The following is a 22,253-nucleotide window of genomic DNA, read 5'->3' as shown; positions in this document are numbered from 1 at the left end:
AGCTCATCATTAAGCTCGAGGCCCTGGGTCTGAACCCCGCCCTGTGCAACTGGGTCCTGGACTTCCTGACGGGCCCCCCCAGGTGGAGAAGGTAGGAAATAACACCTCCACTTCGCAGATCCTCAACACTGGGGCCCCACAAGGATGCGTGCTCAGCCCCCTCCTGTACTCCCTGTTCACCCATGACTGCGTGGCCACGCATGCCTCCAACTCAATCATCAAGTTTGCAGACGACACTACAGTATTAGGCCTGTTTACCAACAATGATAACACAGCCTACAGGGAGGTGAGGGCCCTGGGAGTGTGGTGCCAGGAAAATAACCTCTCACCCAATGTCAACAAAACTAAGAAGCTGATCGTGGACTTCAGGAAACAGCAGAGTGAGCACCCCCCCCCCATCCACATCGACGGGACCGCAGTGGAGAAGGTGGAAAGATTCAAGTTCCTCGGCGTACACATCACTGACAAACTGAAATGGTCCACCCACACAGATAGTGTGGTGAAGAAGGCGCAACAGCACCTCTTCAACCTCAGGAGGCTGAAGAAATTTGGCTTGGCACCTAAAACCCTCACAAACTTTTACAGATGCAAAATTGAGAGCATCCTGTCTGGCTGTATCATCGCCTGGTACGGCAACTGCACCGCCCGCAACCGCAGGGCTCTCTAGAGGGTGGTGCGGTCTGCCCAACGCATCACCGGGGGAAAGCTACCTGACCTCCAGGACACCTACAGCACCCGATGTCACAGGAAGGTCAAAAAGATAATCAAGGACAACAACCACCCGAGCCACTGCCTGTTCACCCCGCTATCATCCAGAAGGTGAGGTCAGTACAGGTGCATCAAAGCTGGGAACGAGAGACTTAAAAACAGCTTCTATCTCAAGGCCATCAGACTGTTAAATAGCCATCACTAGCACATTAGAGGCTGCTGCCCTATATACATAGACTTGAAATCACTGGCCACTTTAATAACGGAACACTAGTCACTTTAATAATGTTTACATATTTTGCATTACTCATCTCATATGTATATAGAGTATTATATCCTATTCTCCTGTGTCTTAGTCTATGCCGCTTTGATATTGCTCGTCTAAATATTTATATATTCTTAATTCCATTCCTTTACTTTAGATTGTGTGTATTGTTAGATATTACTTGTAAGATATTACTGCAGTGTTGGAGCTAGAAACACAAGCATTTCGCTACACCCACAATAACATCTGCTAAACACATGTATGTGACAAATAACATTTGATTTGGATATTATCTGATTGAGAGTTTCTACCTTAGTGCCCTTCTCGCCGAACTTGAGCATGAACTGCCCGTCGAAAGTGAACACCTGCACGCGGTGGTTGTCTTTGTCCGCCACGATGATCCGGCGTTGGCTGTCGCATGCCACGCCCGCTGGACGGTCAAACTGACCGGGGCGAGAACCCAGGGAGCCGAACTTGTGGTAGAAGGCACCGCACGGCTTAAAGATCTGGACCATAGGAGTAGTAGCAGAAGGACATTTTGTTTTGTTTTACTTGATATTAGGTTGCCACTGTACACGCAATGCTTCAGCTCTCACTATAGAAAAAACATTTCTCCTTAGGATTACAGCTGACACCAAACCAATCCACGACATGAAATGAATGAAACCCACCTGTACGCGGTTGTTACTGCGGTCGGCCACGACCACGAATCCCTCCTTGTCCACGCTGATCCCCCAGGGGCGACACAGCTGCCCCTCCCCCTCCCCCTCACCACCAAACGCAGACACCGGGGACCCCAGGGCGCCATAGCTCCGCCCAGACTTCACCAGCACCTTAGAACACAGGCAGGGAGAATGTTAACATTGTAACTTAATTACCTGCTGCAATGTTAAAGTTGAATTATTTTATTGTTGCTTAAGACAGGGGTTCCCCAACTTTTTCACTCAGGCCCCCCTCCCAGCATTGGCGAACATACCTGCCCCCCCTGTGCGCGTGCACATGAGCCACGTCTATTTCTATGGGAACAAGCACTGTTCATGATACAAACGGTTCACACCCCTCTTGTTGGCAAAGAGAACCTTTTGCAGGTTTAAAGCTTATTTCCTGCAATTCTACACATTTTATCATTGGTTGCAGAGAAAATGTTGCAGTTTTAAAGCTCATTTTCTTGCATCTAGCAATTTGATACATTTTGCCATGTCTAATGTGTATTCATGTGATATTTGAGAGACTCAAACATTACTACAAAATACATGGGTTAAAAAACCTAGCTAAAAAATGTTAGCTGACATGGACTATTTGATCTGGACATTTCTGACAAGTTATAAATATCTCTCTGAGGTCTGAAATGACTAACATGACAAGAGGAACTGATGATACACTGCCCAATTTATAAATTGCACCTTGTGCATTCTACTATTACAACTTTCAAGAGCAAGTTGAAAGACGGAGTTCCTTAGTAAAAAAAGAAAAGGCAGCCCCACAGTTTGGGAACCACTGGCTTAAGATGGTTATATATATTATTTGGTTGTTGTAACTATAATAATACTACACATTTTACCTTAAAGGGGCTGCCCATGATGTGCTGGTTACAGACCAGAACTGACACCAGATATTCTCCCTCTGCTTTGGGCAGATAGCTGACTGTGTATGACCCGTTCAGGTGGTCACACACCTCGGCAGCCGACAGGTTACCATCTACTGCTGCCATCACTACTGCTGACACTGCGTCACCGCCTGAGAGGCGGGGCTCCCCGTCATGGTCGTAGCCAATCACGGTGAAGGAGGCAGGCTTGCCGCGGAGTGCGGTCTTTAGGCCCTCTCCGTGAGCTTTGGTGACGGTAGCGAATGCTCCGCTACTGATCATGCCCATGGACTGGATGGCTATGTACAGGGCCTGGGAGAGATAATAATATCATATCAATAATATGGACGAGTGGATATAGAAAAATGATGTACATGAAATTGGCAGACAAGTCAATAATTCCATTAGTCCAAAGAGACCAGAAATTTGGCAACAGTGTTGTACTATTACTGTAACAGTCAATAACATTGGCTCAGAGTGCACAGAGAGCCCACACGTCTCTAACCCCTCTCCTCTGGTCAGGGGCAGTGAACATAATGCAGTTATTTACCTGGTCTGGAGGCATGAACATGAACCTGTCATCCTCCTGCGGCTGCAGCAGTCCTCTCAGAGACTTGAGCTCCTGGATCTGGGTCAGCATGCGCTCTCTGGCCAGCAGTACGTCCAGGTGACGGCCCTCGTCCAGCACCTGATGTTAAGTTATGAAGTGGGGAGACACAGACAGCATATAATGACTTTAATGCCTTTGGACATTGTATTTAAAACCTGGTCGCCTTGCCCCCCCCCACACAGAGGGGGACATGCAACTTCTCCCATACCTGAGTGACGGCTGCAATGGTGCTGTCCAGCTTGGTCAGGTTTTGATGCAGCTTCTCTACCTGCAGGTACAGAGACTTGGCTTTCAGCTGGCGGATCTTCTCAACCTGGGAGAGGGGGGAGAGGGAACAGGAGAGGGGAGGGAGGGTGGGAGAAGGGTAAAGAGAGAGATTCATTCATTGGGTAAGGGCAACCTCCAGTAGTGTGAAAACGGTTTTTCTCTTAATCAGGGTTATGATTTACTGCATATATATTTTATTAATAGGGATAGCAACAGAATGACATACCCTAGAGTAGAAAAGAGGAGAGATATTATTTCCACTTCATTTCTCAACTCCTAATATTGATCAAATGACACTCATTGAAGCTAATTACACTAACTGCAGTATCTGACATAGGCTTTGAAAAAGCACCCGCAAGTACCAGTCGCAGCAATTATTATTTATATTTATTTATTTAACCCTTATTTTACCAGGTAAGTTGACTGAGAACACAGTCTCATTTACAGCAATGGTCTGGGGAATAGTTACGGGGAGAGGAGGATGAATGAGCCAATTGGAAGCTGGGGATGGTTTGGTGGCCATGGTTTTTGGTAAACTTTCTTGACTTGGACATTTTTGTTTAACCAGCTAAACAGCTGCTCTTAGCAAAAATATATTTGGAATTAGCTTTCTAGCTAATAGGCTATGTTAGAGTTTATACTTCCTCTTCCGTCAAAATAATGAAAAGCTATTTACCAAATCTATTAATTTTTAGACGTTGATTACTTCTCCTTGCCATTATCATTCACCTGGTGAGAAGACAATACATACAGGTTTGCCTGGGTGGGGGTCCCTGGGCAAGAAAAGGTTGAAGACCCCTGCTCTAAATGATTGGATTCCCTGAGTAGCTGGTTTGCCTGGGCAGGGATCCCTGGGTAGCTAGTTTGCCTTGGTGGGGGTCTCTGGGCAAGAAAAGTTTGAAGACCCCTGCTCTAAATGACAAAAAGTGTAGAATGTAAATCGGTGTACAGATTATAGTGACCTGTGGAACACATGTACACCTTCAAACCAAGATGTTTTTCCACTAACTTCAGCATCCCGACAACTTCTCTTTATAAATGAAAGGTATTGCCGCCAACCGACCTAGTCATGATTGTGGTAAAGTTCTGCCTACAGCTTAGTATGAAATGTAGTAGTAATGCCGAGGCAAAATTGGCACGCACTACGCTCTTGATGGTTGCTAGGCAGCGCCGTTACTACTATATTCCTACCAGTTCTAAACTTTGCGAGGCATGTCACTTCACCCATCTCTTTGCATAGCTCACCACATGCACTGTTTTCTTAACCATAACTGGATGGATCAATAAAGAATTACTGCGGGATGAATATCACTGATGAAAATATTGAAATAAAGTAGGCTAATGCAAATGAAGGCATCAAATTGTTGCTTACTGAAACTCCCAAAGTCATCCAATTGTTACAATACATTTGAAGCAATAGCTATTTCAGAACCGTTTTGCTCTGCTTTGAGACAAGCGTGGTGACTCGTCTTGATAAATCAATCACTGAATCTCCAATTGGATATTGGTTACGCTACAATTAGGCTGTGGAAATGTTAGCTAAGTTGAGGTAAGTGCTGCACATCAGAACATTTTCCCAGCATGTTATGTAGTTTATCAAGTGGATTATTTTGCTCTTCGCTCTGTCGCTTAGTAACCTCGTTCTACTCCCGACCAAAAGCCTGTGACTTGTCTTAATCATCAATGTGATTTTGTTTCACTGAATCTCCGTCTGTATATTTGGTTAATTCTCTGGCTGGGCAAATAGGTGGTGTAGTTTTCTCATCTATCACTGATCAGAAACATTTAGCATGCAATAATGTAGCCTAAATCAAGTGTAGGTCTATTATCTTTGCTCGACTGCGTATAGGCATCTTCAAAAGCCCGCAGAGGTTGTGAAATATGAACACTAGACGCACATGCTTTTGAAAATATAGATTGCTATTATTTTCTATTGGTATCTTGATGATGCATCTACATCTGCATTGCTTGCTGTTCTAGGTTTTAGGCTGGGTTTCTGTATAGCACTTTGTGACATCGGCTGATGTAAAAAGGGCTTTATAAATACATTTGATTTGATTGAATGTAAGACTCTACGCCTGCTCCCAAACAAAGCTGAGTAAGAGTAGGAAAGAGATGAAACGTGTATCAAAAACGCATGGGCTTGCCTTGGGTTCGGTTTCACAGATTGTCGTGACGTTATGTGGGGAAAATATTATTTGTATTTGATCTGGTATATTTTATTATATTCTTAGCCTACTATAAATCATGTATGTTAACTGTGATCAGTGGTGTAAAGTAAAAATTATTTAAAGTACTACTTACGTAGTTTTATTGGGTATCTTTACTATTTATATCATTGACAAATTTTACTTCACTACATTCCTAAAGAAAATATTGTATGTTTTACTGCATACATTTTCTCTGACACCCAAAGTTAGTCGTTACATTTTGAATGCTTACAGGACAGAAAATGGTCCAATTCGCACACTTATCAAGAGAATATCCCTGGTCATCCCTACTGCTTCTGGTTTGGCGGACTCACTAAACACAAATGCTTTGCTTTTAAATTATGTCTGAGTGTTGGAGTGTGACCCTCGCTATCCGTAAATTAAAAAAAAAACTAAATTTTGCCGTCTGATTTGCTTAATATAAGGGATTTAAAAATGATTCATATGTTTACTTTTGATACTTACGTATATATTAGCAACTACATTTAATTTTTATACTTAAGTATACTTAAAACACAATTGTTCTGGCCCCTGTAGTTGGGTTTGAGTTTTGGCTATCGTGTAATTCCATTGTTGACCACTTGGGGGCCACTATCCTGTGTTGATGTGTGTTGTTCGTTAAATATGCTAAATCCTGTAGAATAAAAATTGTTTACGTTCCAAAATGGTGAAAGTCACACTGTGGAGCTGCAGACATTATGAAACTCCATCCTTCTTGCTATCATTTTGTAGAAGCATTGCCTGTAAGTAAAATTAATCATAACATATTTGGCATTCAATTCATGATGATATTTTGTATGAATGATCATTTTTAATGAGGTTCATGAATCTTCTTGATAGCCACATGGATATCTGTTCAGTGCATTTGTTCTTGTCATGTTTTGGGGAATTATTTACATCCGATTTAATGCATAATGCCGCGTATTTCTGTGTTCATGAACATGTATACAAATACATGCTGTGTTATTATTGAGAATGAAGCCTAGTATGCAGCTAGCACACAATGACTCATACTCATTGTTCTTTTCTTTCTATATTTCAGTTTTACTCATTTCAGTCAGTATTACTGTACCTATGAAGTGGTGGCAATAAATCAACAGCACAGTAGCTGTACTGAGTTTATCTATCTGCTGAGCTTAAGAAGGGGACTCTTCCGAGGGCAGAAAACAACTACTTTTAGACTTTTACTGGCTGACTTTCACTTTTACTTGAGTCATTTTCTAGTAAGGTATCTTTACTTTTACTCAAGTATGAGAATTGAGTACTTTTTCCCACCACTGACTGTGATCAGGGGAGCCTAAGTGTGTCTTGTCCGTTTAATGAACAAAATAACAATTGATTTCATGTGCATTGCCATTCTATTATTTTGAAAATACATTTTATTAGTCTTATGTTTCTTAGGACCTGCTTAAACTAATGAATAATGGATTTCTTTGTGATGGTGTATATTCAATGGTTTTAGTAAAATAGACATCGGCCCACTCGGCCCACTCACATGCCGGCACCTAAACATGTAGGACTGTAGGAATTGGGCTCTAAATAAAACGGCAGATTTTTGGTTTTGTTTACAGGCAACACCGTAAAGTCTGTAAAGGGTAATACAGTGACAGTACTGACTGACTGACTGAAAAGGCCATTCAACAGAGGAAGAAGGGATGGGGGTGGGGGTAATAACATGACTACACAAAACTTAACAAAAGGCCAACCTCTTCCTATGTTAAAGAGAAGGACTAAACCCCCAGCCTGTCTGGCTCTATGTTAAATAGAGCCTTTTAGCAGAAACAAAGGAGGCTCTAAAAGAGAGGGGGGTCTTTGTTAGACCCTGTTGGAAGTAGAAGTGTGGTTTGAATCAGGGATAATCCTGTTACGGAGATGGGAGGGAGCCCCCAACCTGGATCTTTCTGTCTCACACATACACACACAGACTTGCACACACATGCGTGCACAATTGATGGTTAAACCACGCAACAGAAATCTCCCTATCTCCTCGTTAGGTGTACTCCTTCTCCCTCCACTCACTCATGCACGTGCACTCGCACACACAAAAGACTGCTTAAATTTCAAAGAGAAGGAGCGAGTGTGTGTGTGTGTAACGGAGTTAGCCTTTAATGACTTTATCAGGAGAGAAAAGTGAAGCTGGGTTCTGTGGGTATATATGAGGGCTTTAAAGAGAGAACAAGGTAAGTGAAAACCTCCTCTATCTTCTGACCTCACACACACAAGCTGGGCGATATGGACAAAAATCTATATCGCGATAAATTGCCTGAATTTATGCGATAAACCAGTTTTTTTTTAAACTACTACTGCTAGTTTGATGGTTGTAGCCATAATTTGTCCCAACAATCACCCATATTAGCAAACTGATTTAATTTAAAATGGCACATTTCTCTAGTATAGGCTACTATCGTGGCTACTCAATGAACGATATCAGCAAAATGCCTGCGATAAGTGATCCAGTAAGGTCATTTGCGGTTTATCGTCCCAGGTCTAACATGCGCACGCACACACACACACCATCAGCAGCTGTAGTTTTTAATGGTGCTAGCGGAAGGCTATGAGTAAAGGTTGGTTTTAATGGGAGACTGGTGAGGATCAGGTTAAAGCTATGGGTCCACCCCTGACAGGTTAAAACATGAAGGGTGTGTGTGCGTGTGGCAGGCCAGCAGTGTCCTTTTGAATACATGATTAAAACCATGATCTCCTCCCGCCAGCCCCTGCACCTTTCGAACACACACCCAAACATACACGCTCACACGAATATGAGTATTCTGCATATTAAAGGGTCTTTAAAAAAAAAAATAGACTTCATATTCATCATCTCCAGCACGACCCCAAACGTGTAAATAGCAATTAGTAAGCAAGGCCTACTCATAATTGGTTCAAATCACATAATGTACACCAATTATGTTGTTGGAAACATTTATCTTCCTTTATCTTTTTTTTCTACAAAACATAGAAACATGCCATTTTCACATATGTTGATGGTGGTGCTGGAGATGATGAATATGAAGATAAAAACGGTTGCATTTCCCTTTAAATCAAATCACATTTTCCTTTAACTTGTCTGTGAGTATATGCATATGTTACCACTGGCTCTCTGGGTTTCACATGAGTTGATATATCTTATTATTGAGCTCCAACAGCAGCCCATTTTGATTCTAAATCCAAGACTTCCTCTTCAGAGTCAGAGAGAGAGTTGTCTATCAGAACCTGGAGATACTGGGTACAGTTGACTCTGTTTGTTATTGAATCTTCAATGGGTCAGGTTTCACTCTGCATTTAGGCCAGGTAAAGAGAGAGGTTCGTGAACACTGGCTGAGTCAAACAGACACACACAAAGCACTAGTAAAGTCGTAAGTCATGTGGGTGGACAGGGAGAATTAGGTCCCACTTCCTGGTTCTGAGGCCTGGGGCCACATGGTCATACCTGTGTCAGGCAACACGTGTAAAAATCCAACATACCACACCTCACATTCCAGCTACATGCAAATACTCCCCTACACCGTTAGGTGGGTATGCAGACATGTAGAACCAAACATGGAGAACCAGTGTCTAGATGTGTGAACAGATTCCCACCAGTGGCGGCAGCTGAGGGGAGGACGGCTCATAACAACGGCTGAAATGGAGCAAATGGAATGGCATCAAACACATGGAAACCATGTGTTTTATGTATTTGATACCATTCCACTCCAGCCAATACCACAAGCCCGTTCTCCCTAATTAAGGTGCCAACAACCTCCTGTGATTCCCACTTCATAACATGTCTACAGTTGAAACACACCTTTTGTTTAAAACAGGTCAGTCAAACAGTGACTTAACACCTGTTAGACCAGCTCTCTAACCATGTAAACTAGAGAGAGAGAGAGAGAGAGAGAGAGAGAGAGAGAGAGAGAGAGGAGAGAGAGAGGGGAGAGAGAGAGAGAGAGAGAGAGAGAGACAGACACACAGAGACAGACACACAGAGACAGACACACAGAGACAGATGGAGAAAAGAAAAGACTTACCCTCCAGAGTAGCTGACACTCTCTCTCCTCCAGGGCTTTCTTGTGTCTGAGGATGATGTTCTTCACCTCTGTCTGAACCACCTTGGCCTTGATCTCTACCTGCTCCACTATGGCCTGGGCTTTCTCCATGCTCAGCTAGAACAGGGGAACATGATAGGGTTAGAAATATCATACAACACCACTGGACTTTCCCCATTCTCAGATGAAGAAGCCCCATTCTCAGATGAAGAAGAACTAACAAGGTCATAAATAGCACACTTTTTCATATACTCAGCTACAGCAGAGGTAATAGAATATAACAGGGGGTTTGAACAATCACACACCACCTCCTGGTTGGTCCATAGTCAACTCCACACAGGAATATCAACTACATCATGCAGGAAACAGGAAGTGGCCAGGAGATATGACTTAAAGGTGTAATCCGCAGTTAAAACAATAACAAAGCATTCAGTAAAAAGCTGAGGGATGGGGCTGGAGACATGTAAACACTCTCAAAAGCATAGACAAAGCTGTAGATGCAAGGACTGACCATCCATGCTATCAAAAGTATAGATTTAACAATGTTTTGAGGCTATACAATGTTGGTTTACATTTACTTTGTTTACAAACGTTGGAGTAAAATAAGCTTATATTTTGGGTTCTGATGGGGTATGACAGCTGAACTAAGCTCATGAGGCATTTATTTCTTCGTTATATTTTTCAAGAATCATTGGGGAAAAGTCCAAAAATTGATGTAGCAACTGCAGTGCACCTTTAAAGACACTCTATGACACATCATCACCTTCTTATGTGACCAGGCACCTGCTCTGATATGACGTACTAAAATACAGGAAGTAGACAGGACACAGGATATCTGAGGGTCAGGAATAGCACATAACCTCACACAACACAATGACACTACATCCCTCCTAACATTGCTGGTAGTTAGTTCCAAACTATTTCTCAACATGAGCAGTGGTTTTTGAAGTCAATGAGTGAGTAAGAAGATATGAAGTAGTAGAGGGAGTAGTGTCACTTTGACCATCATGTTGTTCTCACTCTATATGAGGGGAAGTGATGTAGTGGTAAAAAAAAATCAAAGAAGTAGTTGGGTAAACACTTATTGCCGTTCACTGTGAGTAAAGTAATGCTTCCTATATTTTCAATGCATTTTTCCGCAAAAGGTAGGTAAACGCTGGCTCCAAATACAAAAGGTGTGTAAAAAGCATTTACCCTCCACTCCACCACTGATGAGGGGTTACATTTTAAAGGAAACTGCAAAAATGTTAAAATAGTGCGGTAAAAATCGTCAAGGGGACCTAATGGAAAATGTATGGAAAATCATTTTCAAACACATTCAATTCTATATTACTAGTATACACTGAGCATGCCAAACATTAGGAACACATTCCTAACATTGAGTTGCACCCCCCATTTTGCCCTCAGAACAACCTCAATGGACAAGGTCTCTAAAGAGTTCTACAAGGATGCTGGCCCATGTTGACTCCAATGTTTCCCACAGTTGTGTCAAGTTGGCTGGATGTCCTTTGGGTGATGGACCATTCTTGATACACATGGGAAACTGTTGAGTGTGAAAAACCCAGCAGCGTTGCAGTTCTTGACACAAACCGGTGCGCCTAGCACCTACTACCATACCCCGTTTAAAGGCACTTAAATCTTTTGTCTGCCCATTCACCCTCCACATACACAATCCATGTTTCAATTGTCTTAAGGCATAAAAATCCTAATTTAACCTGTCTCCTCCCCTTCATCTACACTGGTTGAAGTGGATTTAAGTGACATCAATAAGCTTTCACCTGGATTCACCTGGTCAGTCGATGTCATGGAAAGAGCAGGTGTCCTTAATGTTTTGTATATTGTTTGTCATTTATGTCTCTCTCTCTCTCCCTCCCTCCCTCCATTTCTTTTCCCCCCTCTCCTTACTCTTCGCCCTCTGTTTATCACTCTTTTCCTCTACTCTCTCCCTCTTGTCTTTATCACTCTTTTCCTCCACTCTCTCTCTCTTTATCAGTCTGTACCTCTCCCTCCTTCATTTGGGGGGTCAGGGGTGATTTGAACCTCACACTGTCGGGGGGAGGGACTCTTTTGTGACATCACCCGGAGTGGGGTGTCAAAGGTCACCTAAATCCCCCTGAGGTCATTGACCCCTGATCCATGGCTAAAGACCCACACCCTGGGGAACAAAGCCTGACAGCAGGGTCCTTTCTTCTCCCACTGGCCGTTTGGGACGGGCAGCTAAAGGTTCAGCTATATCAGGACCCCTGGAGACAACAGCAGGAAGGGAGGAGGGGAATGGCTTCATCAATACTGACAGAGAAAGAGAGGGGGAAGAGAGAGGGGGAGAAAGAGAGAGCAAGAGAGTGATAGGAGAGAGAGAGGGAGATTTAGGACTAATTGTATGCTGAAATGCGTAACTCAAACTGGGAGATACAGTATGTGGTCCTTGCCCTGTGTGGCTCAGTTGGGAGCGCTTGGCACTTGCAACGCTAGGGTTGTGGGTTCAATTCCCACAGGGGACCAGTATGAAAATGTATGCACTCACTACTGTAAGTTGCTCTGGATAAGAGTGTCTGCTAAATGACAAAAATGTATATATTTTTCATGTAAAATGTATTCAACTGTTAAGCATCCATATGGCTGATCATTGTACATGTGGCCAATACAGCAGCAGCTTGGGACACAGGAGGTAGAATTGACCAATCAGAAAGCAGCGTAAGGCAGCTCCGGCCAACCAGCAGGTCACAAGTCCAGAGTCAGAGGTCAGAGTGGGCAGAACTATTCTGGTACAGAGGTGGTGTGTGTGTGCCTGTACGAGGTCTGTATCAGGATATAGAGAGAGGGACTAGTTGTAGAGTGACGATAATGTGGACTCTTCTTATGACGAACGTAACGTAACCTTGGCTTGGCTTGCTGGACTAGATAGTGTTTCAGGGTTACGCTCAGTCCTGACCAGGGTAAAGCCAGGTGTAGACTACATAATGTCGGCCCCGATTTAGCTGTCCCAGACAAGTTTTTGAGATTGGAGACAAAATCCCCATGTCGTTGCCTACTCGGTGCGAACGGCCGTCACCGACGCTCGTTTAATGAGACGCAGTCTGAGGGCTACAGATCTCGTCTTTGATGTCCCAATATTTTCAAACAGATTTTATTGGTTTATCGATTTTATCGGCACAAAATCTACAATACTCTTGTAGCATGAGATCTGCAAAGACAAGTTTTGAGAACGGTACTCAGACATAGCCAATGAGAGCTGGCCCGAGAAGAAACCAGTGAGATGATGACATTGTTTTGCATCCCCCAGAATGTGTCGACTCTGGAGCAGGGGCCATGACTACTGCTAGTATGCGTTTGTACTTGCCAAAGCCAATGAGTCAAATCATTACAGCTCTGAAGTACACAAGCAATTTTATTCAATTCAAAACGTTAGCTAGATATTACAACTCTGTATGGCAAGCTTGAATGTCTGACTGAAAATATTTCCGAGGCTGCTTTGAACCACAGCTCGTTGTAGCTACGTAAAATCTAATCTCATCATCAGATCATTGTTTTAGCGAGACAGCGTGGTATGGAGACTCCTCACGACCAAGTGAAGAATCTTGTAGTGTGTGACCCCTGTCTGTTCCACATTGTTCAGTGTGCACGCCACTATGTTGGCAAGACACAAAAAACTAAAGGAAAGATGGTTGTTTCATGTGAGAGTCTCAGCGATTTTAGGATTTTGAAAGTCGTTTACTGTACACCTGGCTTTACACACACCTTCCAGTGTCGAAGTTCACAACATTGCCCAACGTTCCATGGAGGTTACATAACATCTCACAACTCCTGGTAACTCTGGTTTCCAGGAAGTACTGTAACAAAGCATCCCTTTCAGCATCATACCCATCTGTTTCCAAACCATTCTCAACAGTTCAGAGGGAGTGAACTTCATTTTGCCGTCTCCAGTGGGCATTCAGAGAATGTGTGTCAGACAGAGTGATTACATCAGTAACTGTTTTTTAACAGTTAACCCTTTGGTACTAATAGGCAAACCTACTCTCAAAATCCATGACTAATAACACAACACTGTACAACAATAAAGGCAACGTTTCTTAAAGTAAAGATTTTCTATAACCATAGAAATAGAATGAATAGAATACTATTTATGTGTAAAAGTTTTGCTCGTTCTAATATATCAATTTTTTTAAATATTATTATTATGTGTGTATTGTTTATTTTATTATTGCTAGGGATTACTGCACTGTTGGAGCTAGAAACACAAGCATTTCGCTGCACCTGCGATAACATCTGCAAATCTATGTATGTACACGACAAATAAAATTGGATAACATTTTTCTCAGTCTCAGTGCCAGCTGCTTGTCAGTGAACACGTGGCTGTGTGGGAGGACATGGGTATCAACACCATGGCTGACTAGATACTATCTAGCATAATCTGTAACACCCATCTTCTCTCCCTTCCTCCGTCTTACCCGTCTCCCTTTATACTCCCCACTTTTTTCACCCCCTCTCTTCCCCTCCCCTCGTCCTGCTTTACCTTTCCTCTTCTCTCTCTCCTCTTCTCATCCTCCCCGTCTCACCCCCTCCCCCTCACTTCCTCTCTTTCACATGCGTAACTTGCATAAATGCCATTCTCTGCCCTCCCCTCCTCCCCCTATCCACTCCCTCCCCTTTGACCCCCAGTCCTATCCCCTACCCCCGTCACCCCAGGCGACCCACCCCCTCCCAGGGCCAGCTGGCTATGTCTAACCCCATGCTACAGTGATAGGAGTGTGTGGGTGATATGCAGAATATCCACATTTCTAAACTGGTGCTGGGACAAAAACAACCCTGCACATTGACTCGGTACCGGTACCCCCTGTATATAGCCTCGTTATTGTTATTTTTATTGTTCCTTTTTTTTCACTCGTTTTTTTGTAAATATTTTCTTAACTCTTAAATCCTCAAAACTGCATTGTTGGTTAAGGGCTTGCAAGTAAGCATTTCACAGTAAGGTTTTATTTGGCACATGTGACAAATAAAATAGGATTTATTTGATTTGACACACACGCAGACACTCACCTGTACAGCTTGTCTTCCTTGCTGTGCGTCGGCCAGTAGCTGGATGGTGATGGCTCTGGAATCCTGGACAGCGTCCTGAAGATAGACGAAGCTGTGGCCCACGTGTCTGCCCACACTACACTCCCTACAGATCGGCACCGAGCACGTCTCACAGAAAAACAGAAACACCTAGATGAGAGAGGGAGAGAGTTCATTAAATCATGCTATCAAAACATGATCAAATATGTAATATATCATTTCCTAATGGGTTAAGTGCTTTAATATGTTAAGCATTAATTGTCATGGTGAGTGTATGAGATCAGAAACCATTGGGAGATGTGTTTTTATTGACTATGAGGTGTGTTGACATGTAAATGCTGCAGTGCCTGTTTGATTGAACACGTCCCCTGATCCTCCTCAGGCTCAGAGGGCTGACAGTGAGATAAGACAGCGCTATATGGGGCTTTATGGATCAATACACCAATAAGAAGGGTTAGTACACACGTACACACACATAAGCTTATATTTGGTTTCAGGAAACTGACTCACTAAGTGAAACCTTCCAAAAAGATCATCAACAACTGATCGTAACAAAATGCATTGATACATCTATAATTTCAACACATTGAATTATATTTAAATATAACAGAAATAAAATGATTTAATGCTGACTCATTGATAGTCACATGTAACCATTAGAATTACCCCAAACTCCTATACACTGTGATTGGTAACAAAAGACTAATTAAATATGCGCTGAGCGACAAATCCCAGAGCGACAGGGATCAATGTTGTCCAATGTGAGTAGAGGGGGGTGGGAACAGCAATCTATCCATCAATAATGGCTACGGTCCCAGGGGAGGCATGATATAATGACTCACGCACACACACTTTACTTTATGCTACTCTTTTCCTTTTCTCCTCTCCTCCATCCCTCTCTTTTCCTCCTCCAGCCCCTCCACACCTCCTCCCTTCCCCCTTCTTCAGCCTCACCAAGGGGAGGGCAGAACAAAAGGATGGAATGCAGCTGTGTATAGATGGAGGGGTGAGGGTCAGACAGGAGAGAAAGTCTTCCATCTCCAACCAATGAGCCAAATCATCCTGATCATTAGACCCTAGAACACATCTGCTCTTCACTCTTCTTTCATGTTGTTTTTCCTTTCACTTTTTTCAAAGACATCGGATAGATTGGACTAACTAAAAAATGACTTTGATATTTCAATATTAAGGAGGAAAAACCAACATAATTGAGCATTCAGCATTCCTTTAATTACATATTCTAATTGATATTTAGACACACAAAATAAAGTTTTGCTTTTCTGAGAAGAGACAGAAACTGGCTGAAGGATTTTGACCATTGTTGTGTCAAGCATGATTGCGATGTTGAGATGAGACTTACAGAGAGAACAGTGGTGTCATGTTTTCACTGTAGATAGATTACATGGCCAGTTGTATAAAGACAATTACTATAGGGACTTCACCTCCACTATCATGTCAGCTGCAACAATGAGTCACACACACAGGCTGGGGTTTCTTGTGGATTACATAACACCTGGAATGGATTTAATATTATTGATGGACCCACACAGGATCCACTAGCAGGAGGAGTAGATTCCCCAATTCCCCAGATTCATAGCCTCCAAGAATACATCACACACACACACACACACACACACACACACACACACACACACACACACACACACACACACACACACACACACACACACACACACACACACACACACACACACACACACACACAATCCTTGTGGGGACCAAAAATTGTCCGATTTGTCCTTGTTTTAGTATCCTTGTGAGGTCTTCTGGTATCCATAAGCATAGTTAAACAAGCACACACACAAATTGTCTAGGCATTACATGAGCCTGAGTGACAACACAACACACCCACGTTGACAACAACAAACACACAGAAAGCACATGACACAGAAACATGAAAAACAAGATGTGTTTCAGAGAAAAGCTGACATCATAGGTGTGCTACCACGTTAGCGGGGGTTGTAAATTCTACACAGAACATTCTAGAACCAGAGGAGGCCTTTAGGGACAAATAATTCACAGAGTCACGCACACACACCACCCCAATCCACTCCTGATCACAACCACTGTCCTCCTAGCTATTGTAACCATTTATGCAGGCTTTATAACTGTTTATGACCCCACTAAGCAGGCTGTGTGACCCTTGACCATAAAGTCATAAAGCCAAGACCAGGCTCTCTATTCTCTGCTCCCTGTGTTCAGCTCTCAGGTCCCAATAAAGCATTACCATTTTAAAAGAAGAAAAGAAAGACAGGTTCCTATGGGAAAGGGAAGGGAAAGGGGATACTTAGCACAACTGAATGCATTCAACCGAACTGTGTCTTCTGCATTTAACCCAACCCCTCTGAATTAAAAAAAAGATACATATATTTTACCTTTATTTAACTAGGCAAGCCAGTTAATAACAAATTCTTATTTACAATGACGGCCAACCCTGGCCAAACCCGGACGATGCTGAGCCAATTGTGCGCCGCCCTATGGGACTCCCAATCACAGCCAGATGTGATACAGCCTGGATCAGAGAGGTAGGGTGAGCTGCCTTAAATCAATGTCCACTGCCTTGCTCAAGGGCAGAAGGGCATTTTTCCCACCTTGCTGGCTTAGGGATTTGAATCAGCAACCTTTCGGTTACTGGCCCAACACTCTAAACCGCTAGGCTACCTGCCGCCCCTATTGTATGTGATGGTACAACTGCCAATGACAGGAGAGAATGACACATATTTGACCTTCTATGTATGCATGCATGTCACACATACACTACCCACGTAAGCGGAAACATTGCATATAAGCCCACACAAATACATACACACACCAGAGGAAGGAAAACATGGAAGGTGTGTGAAATGGGTTGTGGACTAGGGAGCCTGGGGGCCTTCTGGGAAGGATGTTACACACGCTCGCTCATACACACACACACACACACACACACACACACACACACACACACACACACACACACACACACACACACACACACACACACACACACACACACACACACACACACACACACACACACACACACCCATAAAAACCCTTTCAGTGAAGCAGAGCTACAGCGAAGTGAGTTATTGTATTTCATTAGTGCACCGGACATTACTGCTCCCCTCCCCCTATGCACCCCCCCCCCCCCACACACACACGTAAACCTCCTTGTTTCAAAGTAGAATAATAACAGTAACATAAAGCTAAACAATTTACATGGTGGCTAATGGCTATCTCTGGTATACAAAGCTAAATGTTACCATGGTGGCTATCTGTCTGGTTTGCTACAAGGTTAGCATGGTTGCTAGCTCTCTGGTAAAGAAAGCTAATGGGTTAGCAGCACGGTGGCTATTAGCTCTCTGGTTTATAAAACTAAAAGGTTAGCAAGCATGGTGGCTAGCTCTCTGGTAAACAAATATAAAAGGTTGGCAATAGCATTGTAGTGGTAGTTAGGACTGGAATTCACATTCTTTGTAGCCAAAGGGATACGGGGGAGGGGGTTGACTAGCCAGTAACATCACACCATGGTGTCAGAAGCTCAACCTGCCTTGGAGAAACACTGTAAAATAAAACATTTTTGTAGAACAACCATGACTCTTTCACATTATCCCTTTCATACACAGACCAAAATGCCACAAATTTACCATGTCTGCTTTGTTGTATATCTCAAAGAGGAATGGGGTAAAAAACAAAAACAGGGTAAATTAAAACCCCACTAAAGACCTAGTCATGATTCCTGCATTTCCACAGACCTTGTAACCAAAATACAGGCATTGGGTCTGTGTGAATGGTTCTTTGCTTTTTAGCAGGTAAATTAATTTATACTACTAATGTTTAACACCTCCCTAATTTGAAATACAAAACAGACCCCATGATATAACAACACCCCCCCCCCCCTAAAAGGGGTGTAAATAAGTGGCGGTCTGAAATGGGGTCATATCAAATCAAATGTTATTTGTCACATGCGCCGAATACAACAGGTGTAATGCTTACCGCGAAATGGTTCCTTACATACCCTTAACCAACAATGCAGTTAAGAAAATAGAGTTAAGAAAAGATTTACTAAATAGGTCATTTGTACATGTAGGTAGGGGTAAATGTTTTTTGGGGGCCTTTTTTGGACCTTCCTCTAACACTGCCCAGTATATAGGTCTTGGATGGCAGGAAGCTTGGCCCCAGTGATGTACTGGGGCACTACCCTCTGTAGTGCTTTACGGTCGGATGCCGAGCAGTTGCCATACCAGGCGGTGATGAACTGATCAGAATGCTCTCGATGGTGCAGCTGTAGAACTTTTTGAGGATCTGGGGACCCATGCCAAATCTTTTCAGTCTCCTGAGGGGGAAAAGGCGTTATCATGCCCTCTTCACAACTTTCTTGGTGTGTTAGGACCATGATAGTTTGTTGGTGATGTGGACACCAAGGTCTCTGACCTCCTCCCTATAGGCTGTCTCATTGTTGTCGGTGATCAGGCCTACCACTGTTGGGTGGTCAGCAAACTTAATGATGATGTTGGAGTTGTGCTTGGCCACACAGTCGTGGGGGAACAGGGAGTACAGGAGGGGACTAAGCACGCACCCCTGAGGGGCCCCAGTGTTGAGGATCAGCGTGGCAGATGTGTTGTTACCTACCCTTACCACCTGGGGGCGGCCCATCAGGAAGTCCAGGATCCAGTTGCAGAGGGAGGTGTTTAGTCCCAGGGTCCTTAGCTTAGTGATGAGCTTTGTGGGCAATATTGTGTTGAGCTGTAGTCAATAAACATAATTCTCACATAGGTGTTCCTTTTGTCCAGGTGGGAAAGGGCAGTGTGGAGTGCGATTGAGATTGAGTCATCTGTGGATCTGTTGGGGCGGTATGCGCATTGGAGTGGGTCTAGGGTTTCCGGGATGATGTGGTTGATGTGAGCCATGACCACCGTTTCAAAGCACTTCATGGCTACCGATGTGAGTGCTACGGGGCAGTAGTCACTTAGATAGGTTACCTTCGCTTTCTTGGCCACTGGGACTATGGGGGTCTGCTAATAAACATTTGTTATAAGAGTCTGGATTAGTGTCCCACTACTTGAAAGCGGCAGCTCTAGCCTTTAGCTCGTTGTGGACCATGGCTTCTGGTTGGGATATGTACGTACGGTCACTGTTGGGATGATGTCGTCTATGCACTTATTGATGAAGCCGGTGACTGAGGTGGTATACTCCTCAATGCCATTGGATGAATCCCGGAACATATTCCAGTCTGTGCTAGCAAAACAGTCCTGTAGCAAAGCATCCGCATCATCTGACAACTTCCGTATTGATCGAGTCACTGGTACGTCCTGTTTTAGTTTTTGCTTGTAAGCAGGAATCAGAACGATAGAATTATGGTCAGATTAGCCAAAAGGAGGGCGAGGGAGAGCTTTGTACATGTCTCTGTGTGTGGAGTAAAGGTGGTCTAGAGTTTTTTCCCCCTGGCTGCACAAGTTTTTTCCCCCTGGCTGGTAGAAATGAGGTAAAATGGATTTAAGTTCGCCTGCATTAAAGTCCCCGGCCACTAGGAGCGCTGCTTCTGGATGAGCATTTTCTTGTTTGCTTAGTCCCAGCATCGATTTGTGGTGTTAAATATACGGCAGCGAAAAATATATATGAAAACTCTCTTGGTAGATAGTGTGGTCTACAGCTTATCATGAGGTACTCTACCTCAAGCGAGCAATACCTCAAAACTAGCTTAATATTAGACATTGTGCACCAGCCACGACTCTGTTTTTAATGTCCCGTTGGTAGGATAGTCTTGAATGGAGCTCATCCAGTTTATTCTCCAGTGATTGCACATTGACCAATAGAACGGATGGTAGAGGGGGGTTATTCACTCGCCGGCGAATTCTCACAAGGCACCCTGATCTGCGACCCCTGTATTTCCTTATTTTCTTCATGCGAATTATGGGGATTTGGGTATTGTCCGGGAGCAATATTACAGCCTTCGTGTCAGACTCATTAAAGAAAAAATCTTTGTCCAGTTTTTAGGTGAGTAATCGCTGTTCTGATATTCAGAAGCTCTCTTTGGTGGGTAATTGAGTCCTTTTCTCTGAATAACAGATCTGACTCAGCCCCAGATCCCACAGCTATATCTATACCCTGATTGACAACTGAGAACTTGTGAAACAAGTGGAACAGTGACTTTATCTGACGGGAGGACACATCATATAAGACGAGTTCTGAATACTACCATTCGTCACCAAGGGCTAAGAATATTTTACATAGAGTATTTCTCTGAATACAGAGTTTACAAATGTGGATTTGCATAGAGTTTGTTTCTGTCCCTCCCTCTCTGTCTCTGTCACATACACAGACATGCACGCACACTCCAACGCAAACATGTACTCCGCCACAAGCTGTGAGGATGTGTCTCTTTGTTTACATGCCTCAGCCCAGCAGGGTCAACAATAACAAAGATGGACAGAAAGGTATGATGATAACTATACAGGACTGGACAGATCTGACATTAGTTACAGGTACAGTTCCTCATGTGCCACTAGATATGGATTGTAGGAGGAACGGATGGAATAGGGGAGTGAGGAAGAGAGGGGGAAGAGTGAGGAAAGGATGAGGGTATAGAGAGAGGGAGCCTGACTAACTACAGTGCATTCGGAAAGTATTCAGACCCCTTGACTTTTTACACATTTTGTTACGTTACAGCCTTATTTCAAAATGGATTAAATAAATGCAAATCCTCAATCTATACACAATACCCCATAATGAAAAAGCAAAAAACGCTTTTTAGAAATGTTTGCAAATTTATTAAAATAAAAAAGTGTTCAGACCCTTTGCTATGAGACTCAAAATTGAGAAAAGGTGCATCCTTTTTCCATTGATCATCCTTGAGATGTTTCTACAACTTGATTGGAGTCCACCTGTGGTAAATTCAATTGATTGGACATGTTATTGAAAGGCACACACCTGTCTATCTAAGGTCCCACAGTTGATAGTGCATGTCAGAGCAAAAACCAAGCCATGAGGTCGAAGGAATTGCACGTATAGCACAGATCTGGGGAAGGGTATCAAAAAATTGCTGCAGCATTTAATGTCCCCAAGAACACAGTGGCCTCCATCATTCTTAAATGGAAGAAGTTCGGAACCACCAAGACTCTTCCTAGAGCTGGCCGCCATACTGAGCAATCAGGGGAGAAGGCTCTGACAGAGCTCCCGAGTTCCTCTGTGGAGATGTGAAAACCTTCCCGAAGGACAACCATCTCTGCAGCAGTCCACCAATCAGGCCTTTATGGTAGTGGCCAGAAGGAAGCCACTCCTCAGTAGAAGGCTCACTAACTTCAAGCATCGGCTGTCAGAGCAGCTTACCGATCGCTGCCGCTGTACCCAGCCCATCTGTAAATAGTCCATCCAACCAACTACCTACCTCAGCCCCATATTTGTTTTTGTTTTTTTCTGCTCTTTGGCGCACCACTATTTATACTTGCACATCCTCATCTGCACATCTATCACTCCAGTGTTAATTGCTAAATTGTAATTACTTCGCCACTATGGCCTATTTATTGCC

At 43.4% G+C, this 22,253-nt stretch overlaps 1 protein-coding gene across 1 annotated transcript in view; it reads right to left on the bottom strand.

The window, feature by feature from the left end:
- Positions 1–22,253, bottom strand: part of LOC106588780 (E3 ubiquitin-protein ligase TRIM71) — a 52,182-nt gene that overhangs the window by 7,112 nt on the left and 22,817 nt on the right. The window contains exons 2-8 of the mRNA XM_014178184.2: positions 14,705–14,872; positions 9,650–9,784; positions 3,377–3,481; positions 3,109–3,246; positions 2,535–2,870; positions 1,645–1,806; positions 1,285–1,479 (exon numbers count right to left, since the gene is read on the bottom strand). Of these exons, the coding sequence (XP_014033659.1) occupies positions 1,285–1,479; positions 1,645–1,806; positions 2,535–2,870; positions 3,109–3,246; positions 3,377–3,481; positions 9,650–9,784; positions 14,705–14,872 (1,239 nt within the window). The remainder of the gene's footprint in view (positions 1–1,284; positions 1,480–1,644; positions 1,807–2,534; positions 2,871–3,108; positions 3,247–3,376; positions 3,482–9,649; positions 9,785–14,704; positions 14,873–22,253) is intronic.

This window comes from Salmo salar, chromosome ssa27 (genome assembly GCF_905237065.1).
Source record: "Salmo salar chromosome ssa27, Ssal_v3.1, whole genome shotgun sequence".
NCBI classification, from domain to species: domain Eukaryota; kingdom Metazoa; phylum Chordata; class Actinopteri; order Salmoniformes; family Salmonidae; genus Salmo; species Salmo salar.
This window is presented reverse-complemented; position numbering and strand designations above follow the sequence as displayed.